Source organism: Hoplias malabaricus, chromosome 1, assembly GCF_029633855.1.
Source record: "Hoplias malabaricus isolate fHopMal1 chromosome 1, fHopMal1.hap1, whole genome shotgun sequence".
Classification (NCBI taxonomy): domain Eukaryota; kingdom Metazoa; phylum Chordata; class Actinopteri; order Characiformes; family Erythrinidae; genus Hoplias; species Hoplias malabaricus.
The window spans coordinates 80,457,811-80,471,805 of record NC_089800.1 but is presented as its reverse complement, the minus strand read 5'-3'; the positions used below and the strand labels follow the sequence as shown (position 1 = coordinate 80,471,805).

The 13,995-nt window shown below is 47.7% G+C and overlaps 1 protein-coding gene across 2 annotated transcripts in view; it reads right to left on the bottom strand.

Moving 5' to 3' along the window:
• zgc:174356 (uncharacterized protein LOC100137120 homolog) overlaps positions 1-13,995 on the bottom strand; it is a 39,216-nt gene that overhangs the window by 17,555 nt on the left and 7,666 nt on the right. For both annotated transcript variants that reach the window (XM_066659718.1, XM_066659807.1), the window contains exon 4: positions 1,173-1,311. In XM_066659718.1, the coding sequence (XP_066515815.1) occupies positions 1,173-1,311 (139 nt within the window). The remainder of the gene's footprint in view (positions 1-1,172; positions 1,312-13,995) is intronic.

Here is a 13,995-nt window from a genome sequence, read left to right as displayed (position 1 = left end):
CGCCTTTGAGATGAAAACTCATTTAACAAAAAGGCTGCGTACTGAATAAGGATTATTTTTAAAGCCTTGAAGGCTGTTCCTGGATATTTTCAGTGCTCATAACTGAATTTAAATTATACTTTTCATCCTTTAGCAATAATCACATATAATATTGTATTCCGTGATTGATTCGTATCCATTTATTATTCCACAGCGGTTAGACCTTTTACATTTATCACACTCCCAATCTGACACCGAGAGGGAATGGAAAGGAGAGATGAAATCATTAATTCATCTATTCATCTACTGTAAGCAGGTGGTGTCCAGGAAGTCAGGAACACACCCAGGACAGGGTCCCAGCAGCGAGTACCTGCAGCGCCACAGTGCTGCCCTTGTTTTGTTTAATGTAATTATTTTACTGAGAGCATGACACCTCCTTGCACTGCTCCTCAGATCAAGCCCAAAGAGCAATAAGACACACTGCTGCACACTTTTCACTGTGAAAGTCTGGGTTGCTCCTGGTTTTTACTCAAACCAAACACAAATGATTAAATATAACAAATGCATGTCACATCTGCAGCAAAAAAAAAAAAGAATTAAATCTTCATTCAAATAACGATCAATGAAATAAACACATACATCCACATATATATTATGACCAACAATTTGTTTCTACATATTCACTGCTCATTTTATACAGAATCACTTTGTAGTTTTACAATTACAGACTGTAGTCCACTGTTTGTTCTGCATACTTTGTTACCCCCCTTTCCCCCCTGTTCTTCAGCGCTTAGGACCCCTACAGAGCAGGTGTGACGTGGTGGTGGATCATTCTCAGCTTCTGCAGTGACACTGACGTGGTGGTGGTGTGTTAGTGTGTGTTGTGGTGGTGCGAGTGGATCAGACACAGCAGTGGCTGCTGGAGTTTTTAAACCCCTCAATGTCACTGTTGCAGTGAGAATAGTCCACCGACCAAAAACTTTTATTTTTATTTCACAGCTCTCTGACCACAAGACAGACCAGTAATACTGTCCCTGTGTCCTTCGTCTCGACTGCTCACGTCTTATGACACCCACGTATAGCGCACATGACCTTGTGAAATGTCCCTGTATGATTCTATATAACCTCCCACATGTACATTAACAACATAGTGTCAGATATTGATCATCCTGAGAGGAGCAGTGGGAACTCACCCAGGAAGACCATCCAGGTCTTGTTGGAGAAAGCCAGCAGGGCGTAGGCGGCAGCTCTGAAGACAACGCTGAGTTTGGCCAAAGTGATTTCCCTGAAGCAGCGCATTAACAGAGGGAACAGACCCAGAAGACCAAAGCCCTGACACAGAGAAAACAAAGCAGATATTTAACTCTTTAAACAAAGAAAATATTGTCGCTGTTCAGTAAAAAAAACGTATCTTCATTTTTGTCAATTTTTGTTTACGCAATTTTTAGTTACTTTCAAATTTAATGACGAATGCACCAAGTGAAATGCTCAAAAATGACTTGGAATTAAATATTTTTACACTCTTCTTGCTCCATAGGTGGGTAATATTGACTTATTTTTGCTGTTACAGAGTATTTAGGTAGGAACGCTCTCCAAATTTGAGAGAGCACTAACTGTATGAAAGTAAACACAGAGCGAAAGTGCTACAAATCAAGCACACAGTTACACCTTGAAAGATATGGAGCTTCTGAACGTAAACAAACCAGAGTGAACAGTGTTTGCCAACCACAGTAAATGTTGCTTTTAAGGGCGCAGAGTCAGCAGTGTGTTTCTCTGCCTGATTCTATGTGTCTACTGTCACTACCACAGCACTGTGGAGAATCAGATGTGGTAATCATTAAAGCTGGGGCTACATTCCTATCTAAATATTTGGTATAAATGATTAATGAAGATTGCAGAGGGCCTTTTATTTCGGAGTGCAGTTTAGCGCTGCCCTAAATGGTCTTCTGTTTAGCCCTTCATCAACAAGAATGCTATAAATATTTCAGGCCCTTCAGCTTCATTACGGCCCAAAGTTGTGAATTCATTAACCTTCGCGGGCTGCACTTGATGAAAATGTCAAAAACAATCAGCACGTATTAATGTGTGTGTTGTGAGTGCGGTGTGTTTATGAGCGCTGGCGTGTGATTGAGCGCGTGCGAGCCTCGCCGATGAGCGAGCACTCCTGTACGTGTCAAGGGCGGCGTGACCACGCTGCTACTTTTTCAAGCAGACAGGTTTGATTTAATTATGGCCTCCACCAACCCCCAGCTGGCGAGTGGCTGGCATCAACAGACCTCTTTGGCTCCATAAATTTGCAGAGGGAAACAGAGTGGGAATGCATAAGCATTCGCTGGAAAAGGTTAACGCCGCTTGTTTTTACTTTAATCAAGTCATTAGGGCCTGCGGCGTTTAATAATTCCTCACCAGCTCCTCTCCGCCTTCGTAATGAGTCCATCTTTGGCCTGCAGACATTTAGAAACCGCGTGAGCACCGAGCCGTGAACTCACCCTTGGCCTTCAGGACCTGGGCACGTTGGGTTGCTTCAGATCTTTACAAACAGGAGCGCGGATATCAGACTGGTTGAAATTTCACCTCTAATGCCAAGATCCTTTTTAATAGCAGAGTACTTCTCGTGCTGTATCTCTCTGAACAGACTGAGTACACGGATCTGAGCGACTGAAACCTTATTAAACATAGTCACAAAACAAAGCACTGATCATTTTGAGATGTGTTAAGAACATGAGGTTAATTAACCTTTAAAGCAGCAGTAGGTGATATTTTTACCTTAAAATTACTTCAGCTCCAACATCATTGTGATGCTCTACTGCGCTGTAAGAGAGAGGGGGAACAGAGACTTTGCTACTCTGGGCTCAGCACTGCAGTCACGCTCTCAGATTTAGGCAGTTTTATACACTCACACCTGTGGACAGTTTCACACACTCACCCAGTCACTCACACACTCAACCTGTCACACACTCACCCAGTCACTCACACACTCAACCTGTCACACACTCACCCAGTCACTTACACACTCATCATGTCACACACTCAACCTGTCACACACTCAACCTGTCACACACTCACCCAGTCACTTACACACTCATCATGTCACACACTCAACCTGTCACACACTCACCCAGTCACTTACACACTCATCATGTCACACACTCAACCAGTCACACACTCACCCAGTCACTTACACACTCATCATGTCACACACTCACCCAGTCACACACTCACCCAGTCATTTACACACTCAACCTGTCACACACTCACCCAGTCACTCACACACTCAACCTGTCACACACTCACCCAGTCACTTACACACTCAACCTGTCACACACTCAACCTGTCACACACTCACCTAGTCACTCACACACTCAACCTGTCACACACTCACCCAGTCACTTACACACTCAACCTGTCACACACTCACCCAGTCACTTACACACTCATCATGTCACACACTCAACCTGTCACACACTCACCCAGTCACTTACACACTCATCATGTCACACACTCACCCAGTCACTTACACACTCATCATGTCACAAACTCAACCTGTCACACACTCACCCAGTCACTTACACACTCATCATGTCACACACTCACCCAGTCACTTACACACTCAACCTGTCACACACTCAACCTGTCACACACTCACCCAGTCACACACTCACCCAGTCACTCACACACTCAACCTGTCACACACTCAACCTGTCACACACTTACCCAGTTACTCACACACTCAGCCTGTCACACACTCAACCTGTCACACACTTACCCAGTTACTCACACACTCAACCTGTCACACACTCACCCAGTCACTTACACACTCATCATGTCACACACTCACCCGGTCACACACTCACCCAGTCACTTACACAATCAACCTGTCACACACTCAACCTGTCACACACTCACCCAGTCACTCACACACTCAACCTGTCACACACTCACCCAGTCACTTACACACTCATCATGTCACACACTCACCCAGTCACTTACACACTCATCATGTCACAAACTCAACCTGTCACACACTCACCCAGTCACTTACACACTCATCATGTCACACACTCACCCAGTCACTTACACACTCAACCTGTCACACACTCAACCTGTCACACACTCACCCAGTCACACACTCACCCAGTCACTCACACACTCAACCTGTCACACACTCAACCTGTCACACACTTACCCAGTTACTCACACACTCAGCCTGTCACACACTCAACCTGTCACACACTTACCCAGTTACTCACACACTCAACCTGTCACACACTCACCCAGTCACTTACACACTCATCATGTCACACACTCACCCAGTCACACACTCAACCTGTCACACACTCAAACTGTCACACACTCACCCAGTCACTCACACACTCAACCTGTCACACACTCACCCAGTCACTTACACACTCATCATGTCACACACTCAACTTGTCACACACTCATCCTGTGACATACTCTACCTGTCACACACACATCCTGTCACACACTCACCCAGTCACTTACACACTCAACCTGTCAAACACTCACCCAGTCACTTACACACTCAACCTGTCACACACTCAACCTGTCACACACTCACCCAGTCATCCTGTCACACACACATTCTGTCACACACTCAACGTGTCACACACACAATCATCCTGTCACACACTCAACCTGTCACACACTCACCCAGTCACTCACCCAGTCATCCCGTCACTCACACACTCACACCTGTGGACAGTTTCACACACTCACCCAGTCACTCACACACTCAACCTGTCACACACTCACCCAGTCACTCACACACTCATCCTGTCACACACACATTCTGTCACACACTCAATCATCCTGTCACACACTCAACCTGTCACACACTCACCCAGTCACTCACACACTCACACCTGTGGACAGTTTCACACACTCACCCAGTCACTCACACACTCACACCTGTGGACAGTTTCACACACTCACCCAGTCACTCACACACCCACACCTGTGGACAGTTTCACACACTCATCCAGTCACTCACACACTCACCCCCATAAACACCTGTGGACAATTTCATACACTCACCCAGTCACTCACACACTCACACCTGTGGACAGTTTCACACACTCACCCAGTCACTCACACACTCACCACCACACACACCTGTGGACAATTTCATACACTCACCCAGTTACTAAGTGTATATGAGGAATGTATTATAGATTAACACACTAGACACACACTGAACAGGTTTAGAACGTCTTCTCTCGCTGAGGAGCACTGAGGAGCCCTGAGGAGCACTGAGCTTCATTTCCAGGAATAAACCCCATCTTGAAGACAGGCTCTGATTGGTGGATAATTAAAGCTCCTGATGTTTTTTTTTTTTTTTTTTTTCGAGTGTTTGTGTATCAGCCGGTCGACCTCTGGCAGCCGTCTCCTACTGTCAGAGTGTATAATAGCCTCTCTGCCGATCGATGGCTCTGCCCACCTCACAAAAGGCAGCTGAGCGATCGGAGCCCCCGTGGTGCATTGTGGGCCACTGAAGTCAACATGCTGTAAATGGAGAGGCATCACCTCTCCGATTGGGAAGAGCCCTGCGCTTTAATGAGCAGGCTTTGTTTAAGTGTCACTCTAAGCTTCGGCATTGACCCGTTCATATTGACCAGATCAGTGGGTAGGGTTCCCCTGATGGTCAGGAAAAACACAGGCCCCTCACTTCGTATGGACGAGCTGCAAACACGGACCGCTCTGGCCCTGTGCTCCCACAGAGGGAGCTTGATTCGGTCTCGGCTGGTGAGAGATCGAAGATGTGTTTGAAATACAAAGGTGAGTCAAAAGTAATCCTAACTCTGGCTGTAGAATTTATTTGAATCAAATTTCAGAAAGGAGAAATGCATCATTTTTTGATATAATCCTCTCTGCTTTTCATTACTCTCTGTCCATGTGTCAACAGGGTTTCGTATTCACTCATTACAAATGTTTAGGCTGAACTCTGATCTTTATCATCGTAGGGCATCTGTCAGGGACTAATCTGGTGATAGTCAGATGGGGAAAGATCAGGACATTAAGGAGGATGCTTTAACCTCAGAAGCAGGTTTTTGGAGAGCTCAAACAGTGTGGGAACCAGTCACCAGTCATTATCATTATGTTTAAGAAGTGATCACATTCCTTAAACTTGGGGGCACGACCCCTCAGTGGGTTTCCAAAAAAAAGGAGGTGTCATGAGATGATTTTCTGTGTGAATGTATTAAGCATTATTCATTCGTTCATTCATTGTCTGTAAAAGCTTATCCAGTTTAGGGCCACATTGTGTCCAGGGCCTACCCGGAATTACTGGGCACAAGGCTGGAATCATATGGCAACCTGAAGGGGGCGCCCGTTCTTTGCAGCGTGACAGACACTCACACATTCCCTCACACACTCACACCTACAGACACTTTTGAGTCTCCAATCCATGTACCAACGTGTGTTTTTGGAGCGTGGGAGGAAACCAGAGCACCCAGAGGAAGCCCACGCAGACACAGGGAGAACACACCACACTCCTCACAGACAGTCACCTGGAGGAAACCCCCACAGACACAGAGAGAACACACCACACTCCTCACAGACAGTCACCCAGAGGAAACCCATGCAGACACAGGGAGAACACACCACACTCCTCACAGACAGTCAACCTCCTCCTATGGAAAGTGCTGATGAGACAGTGCAGCCACCAGAGTGTGCCTGATGTTTGACTTACCCTCATATTTTCATCTATGCAGATTCACAGGGTTTGCACCGACACTCATTAAGCACCAAACTAAACCAGAGCTGAGGGATAGATACAACACACCATCTGTCTTTATTTAATTCGTCGAAATACAAATCCTCTTATCAGCAGGTTAGACAGGTAATTATGTTACATGGGCGTTTGGCACACTGTAATTTCCAGATCAGCAGAATCCTGAACTTTGAGCTGCTATAGTCATCTGCAGATTGCAGCTCCTGTATATGACGAGATGAGAGTCGTTAAACAACTTCCATAAAACCAAAAACTTTTCTACAGTATTTTATTTTGATCTCAGCTGACACACACACACACACACACACACACACATACACACACACACCTGTGGACAGGTTCACACACTCACCCATTCACACACACACACATACACATACACACACACACACACACACACCTGTGGACAGGTTCACACACTCAGCCAGTCACATACACACACACACACTCATTCACAGCTGTAGACATTTTCACACACTCGCCCAATCATTCACACACTCACCCAATCCCTTACACACTCACCCAATCACTCACACACTCACCGAGTCCCTCACACACTCACCGAGTCTCTCACACACCCACCCAGTAACTCACACACTCACTCGGTCACTCACACACTCACCCAATCACTCACACACTCACTCAGTCACTCACACACTCACCCAGTCCCTCACACACTCACCCAATCACTCACTCAGTCACCCACACATTCACCCAATCACTCACACACTCACTCAGTCACTCACACACTCACCCAATCATTCACTCACTCAACCAGTCACTCACACACTCACCTAGTCACTCGCACACTCTCCCAGTCACTCACACACTCACTCAGTCCCTCACACACTCACCCAATCACTCACACACTCACCGAGTCTCTCACACACCCACCCAGTAACTCACACACTCACTCAGTCACTCACACACTCACCCAATCACTCACACACTCACCCAGTCACTCACACACTCACCCAGTCACTCACACACTCACCCAGTCCCTCACACACTCACTCAGTCACCCACACATTCACCCAATCACTCACACACTCACTCAGTCACTCACACACTCACCCAATCATTCACACACTCAACCAGTCACTCACACACTCACCTAGTCACTCGCACACTCTCCCAGTCACTCACACACTCACTCAGTCCCTCACACACTCACCCAATCACTCACACACTCACCCAGTCAATCACACACTCACCGAGTCCCTCACACACTCACACAAACACTCACACACTCACTCAGTCACTCACACACAAAACCAGTCACTCATACACTCTCGCAATCACTCACACACTCACTCAGTCACTCACACACTCACCCAGTCACTCACACACTCACCCAATCACTCACACACTCACCCAATCACTCACAAACTCTCCCAATCACTCACACACTCACCCAATCACTCACACACTCTCCCAATCACTCATACACTCTCGCAATCACTCACACACTCACTCAGTCACTCACACACTCACCCAGTCACTCACACACCCACCCAGTCACTCACACACTCACCCAATCACTCACACACTCTCCCAATCACTCACACACTCTCCCAATCACTCACACACGCATCCAGTCCCTCACACACTCACCCAATCACTCACACACTCACCCAGTCACTCACACACTCACCCAGTCACTAACACACTCACCCAGTCACTCACACACTCACTCAGTCACTCACACACTCACTCAGTCCCTCACACACTCACCCAATCACTCACACACTCACCCAGTCACGCACCCAATCACTCACACACTCATCCAATCACTCATACACTCACCCAGTCACTCACACACTCACCCAGTCACTCACACACTCACTCAGTCACTCACACACTCATCCAGTCCCTCACACACTCACCCAGTCACTCACACACTCACCCAGTCACTCACACACTCACTCAGTCACTCACACATTCACTCAGTCCCTCACACACTCACACACTCACTCAATCACTCACACACTCATCCAATCACTCACACACTCACCCAGTCTCTCACACACTCACTCAGTCACTCACACACTCATCCAGTCCCTCACACACTCACTCAGTCCCTCACACACTCACCCAGTCACTCACCCAATCACTCACACACTCATCCAATCACTCATACACTCACTCAGTCACTCACACACTCACCCAGTCACTCACACACTCACTCAGTCACTCACACACTCATCCAGTCCCTCACACACTCACCCAGTCACTCACACACTCACCCAGTCACTCACACACTCACTCAGTCACTCACACACTCATCCAGTCCCTCACTCACTCACACAAACACTCACACACTCACTCAGTCACTCACACACAAATCCAGTCACTCATACACTCTCGCAATCATTCACACACTCAACCAGTCACTCACACACTCACCTAGTCACTCGCACACTCTCCCAGTCACTCACACACTCACTCAGTCCCTCACACACTCACCCAATCACTCACACACTCACCGAGTCTCTCACACACCCACCCAGTAACTCACACACTCACTCAGTCACCCACACATTCACCCAATCACTCACACACTCACTCAGTCACTCACACACTCACCCAATCATTCACACACTCAACCAGTCACTCACACACTCACCTAGTTACTCGCACACTCTCCCAGTCACTCACACACTCACTCAGTCCCTCACACACTCACCCAATCACTCACACACTCACCCAGTCAATCACACACTCACCGAGTCCCTCACACACTCACACAAACACTCACACACTCACTCAGTCACTTACACACAAATCCAGTCACTCATACACTCTCGCAATCACTCACACACTCACTCAGTCACTCACACACTCACCCAGTCACTCACACACTCACCCAATCACTCACACACTCTCCCAATCACTCACACACTCATCCAGTCCCTCACACACTCACCCAATCACTCACACACTCTCCCAATCACTCACACACTCATCCAGTCCCTCACACACTCACCCAATCACTCACACACTCACCCAGTCACTCACACACTCACCCAGTCACTAACACACTCACCCAGTCACTCACACACTCACTCAGTCACTCACACACTCACTCAGTCCCTCACACACTCACCCAATCACTCACACACTCACCCAGTCCCTCACACACTCACTCAGTCACTCACACACTCACTCAGTCCCTCACACACTCACCCAATCACTCACACACTCACCCAGTCACTCACACACTCACCCAATCACTCACACACTCACCCAGTCACTCACACACTCACCCAATCACTCACACACTCACCCAGTCACTCACCCAATCACTCACACACTCATCCAATCACTCATACACTCACTCAGTCACTCACACACTCACCCAGTCACTCACACACTCACTCAGTCACTCACACACTCATCCAGTCCCTCACACACTCACCCAGTCACTCACACACTCACCCAGTCACTCACACACTCACCCAGTCACTCACACACTCACCCAGTCCCTCACACACTCACTCAGTCACCCACACATTCACCCAATCACTCACACACTCACTCAGTCACTCACACACTCACCCAATCATTCACACACTCAACCAGTCACTCACACACTCACCTAGTCACTCGCACACTCTCCCAGTCACTCACACACTCACTCAGTCCCTCACACACTCACCCAATCACTCACACACTCACCCAGTCAATCACACACTCACCGAGTCCCTCACACACTCACACAAACACTCACACACTCACTCAGTCACTCACACACAAAACCAGTCACTCATACACTCTCGCAATCACTCACACACTCACTCAGTCACTCACACACTCACCCAGTCACTCACACACTCACCCAATCACTCACACACTCACCCAATCACTCACAAACTCTCCCAATCACTCACACACTCACCCAATCACTCACACACTCTCCCAATCACTCATACACTCTCGCAATCACTCACACACTCACTCAGTCACTCACACACTCACCCAGTCACTCACACACCCACCCAGTCACTCACACACTCACCCAATCACTCACACACTCTCCCAATCACTCACACACTCTCCCAATCACTCACACACGCATCCAGTCCCTCACACACTCACCCAATCACTCACACACTCACCCAGTCACTCACACACTCACCCAGTCACTAACACACTCACCCAGTCACTCACACACTCACTCAGTCACTCACACACTCACTCAGTCCCTCACACACTCACCCAATCACTCACACACTCACCCAGTCACGCACCCAATCACTCACACACTCATCCAATCACTCATACACTCACCCAGTCACTCACACACTCACCCAGTCACTCACACACTCACTCAGTCACTCACACACTCATCCAGTCCCTCACACACTCACCCAGTCACTCACACACTCACCCAGTCACTCACACACTCACTCAGTCACTCACACATTCACTCAGTCCCTCACACACTCACACACTCACTCAATCACTCACACACTCATCCAATCACTCACACACTCACCCAGTCTCTCACACACTCACTCAGTCACTCACACACTCATCCAGTCCCTCACACACTCACTCAGTCCCTCACACACTCACCCAGTCACTCACCCAATCACTCACACACTCATCCAATCACTCATACACTCACTCAGTCACTCACACACTCACCCAGTCACTCACACACTCACTCAGTCACTCACACACTCATCCAGTCCCTCACACACTCACCCAGTCACTCACACACTCACCCAGTCACTCACACACTCACTCAGTCACTCACACACTCATCCAGTCCCTCACTCACTCACACAAACACTCACACACTCACTCAGTCACTCACACACAAATCCAGTCACTCATACACTCTCGCAATCATTCACACACTCAACCAGTCACTCACACACTCACCTAGTCACTCGCACACTCTCCCAGTCACTCACACACTCACTCAGTCCCTCACACACTCACCCAATCACTCACACACTCACCGAGTCTCTCACACACCCACCCAGTAACTCACACACTCACTCAGTCACCCACACATTCACCCAATCACTCACACACTCACTCAGTCACTCACACACTCACCCAATCATTCACACACTCAACCAGTCACTCACACACTCACCTAGTTACTCGCACACTCTCCCAGTCACTCACACACTCACTCAGTCCCTCACACACTCACCCAATCACTCACACACTCACCCAGTCAATCACACACTCACCGAGTCCCTCACACACTCACACAAACACTCACACACTCACTCAGTCACTTACACACAAATCCAGTCACTCATACACTCTCGCAATCACTCACACACTCACTCAGTCACTCACACACTCACCCAGTCACTCACACACTCACCCAATCACTCACACACTCTCCCAATCACTCACACACTCATCCAGTCCCTCACACACTCACCCAATCACTCACACACTCTCCCAATCACTCACACACTCATCCAGTCCCTCACACACTCACCCAATCACTCACACACTCACCCAGTCACTCACACACTCACCCAGTCACTAACACACTCACCCAGTCACTCACACACTCACTCAGTCACTCACACACTCACTCAGTCCCTCACACACTCACCCAATCACTCACACACTCACCCAGTCCCTCACACACTCACTCAGTCACTCACACACTCACTCAGTCCCTCACACACTCACCCAATCACTCACACACTCACCCAGTCACTCACACACTCACCCAATCACTCACACACTCACCCAGTCACTCACACACTCACCCAATCACTCACACACTCACCCAGTCACTCACCCAATCACTCACACACTCATCCAATCACTCATACACTCACTCAGTCACTCACACACTCACCCAGTCACTCACACACTCACTCAGTCACTCACACACTCATCCAGTCCCTCACACACTCACCCAGTCACTCACACACTCACCCAGTCACTCACACACTCACTCAGTCACTCACACACTCATCCAGTCCCTCACTCACTCACACAAACACTCACACACTCACTCAGTCACTCACACACAAATCCAGTCACTCATACACTCTCGCAATCACTCACACACTCACTCAGTCACTCACACACTCACCCAGTCACTCACACACCCACCCAGTCACTCACACACTCACCCAATCACTCACACACTCTCCCAATCACTCACACACTCATCCAGTCCCTCACACACTCACCCAATCACTCACACACTCACCCAGTCACTCACACACTCACCCAGTCACTAACACACTCACCCAGTCACTCACACACTCACTCAGTCATTCACACACTCACTCAGTCCCTCACACACTCACCCAATCACTCACACACTCACCCAGTCACTCACCCAATCACTCACACACTCATCCAATCACTCACACACTCACCCAGTCACTTACACATTCACCCAGTCACTCCTCAAAACATGTCTTTAAGGTAAACTGCTTTAGATTTAAATGTGTTCAACATTCTGTTTCCCAGAGGAAGGGGCAGATTTGTAGATTTGTCTAATCTTAACTTTTTAAACAGGGCAAGAAGATGAAAGGCCCGGGGTCCATATGGCGTTTGGCTTTAATACAACTTATTATGCAAATAATGCCACCGAATATGGTCCAATTAAACCCTGTAATTAAAGCTAATAAAGGTGCACTGTTGATCATTCCACTCCAGCGACGGCGTTTGCTCCCGCGAGGGTAAATTAACACACAATCATTTTAAAAAGCTGTTTTCCTCGCCTTATAAACTTACACTTTCTTTAATGCAGTGTTTTCTTACAATTGCCCGGTGTGAGTCAGGGGTTCAGTGATTTTGTTATAAAAAAAAAAAAACGCATGGAGTAGAATCTGAAATACAGTAAATTATCAGCAGAAAAACACAGGAGACTTGCTCCTGGATCCTAACATTTGTCAATCATTTTTAAATGAACTGAGCAGAATGAAGTGCAGAGAATTTCTTTTGCCCTTGATGACAGTCAGCACTTTCACAAATACAGCGTATTTTCATTCTGAGAAAATTTAATTCAGGATCATCTCTCTCCCTGGGGCTAGGGTTTCTATTACCTTGCTTTATTAAATATGTTGGTAATACTCCTCCACTGTATTGGCTCGACTGAGATGTGCACATCATGTCCATATGATTATAATCTGTTACAGTAATGCAATGATCGCAGCCAATAAACTGAAAACAAAAAGCACCATCATATATAACCTTCCAGAAAATGTGGCTATTATATAAACTTCTGTATAAACAGGAATCTGCACTGGGTTAAATCTGGG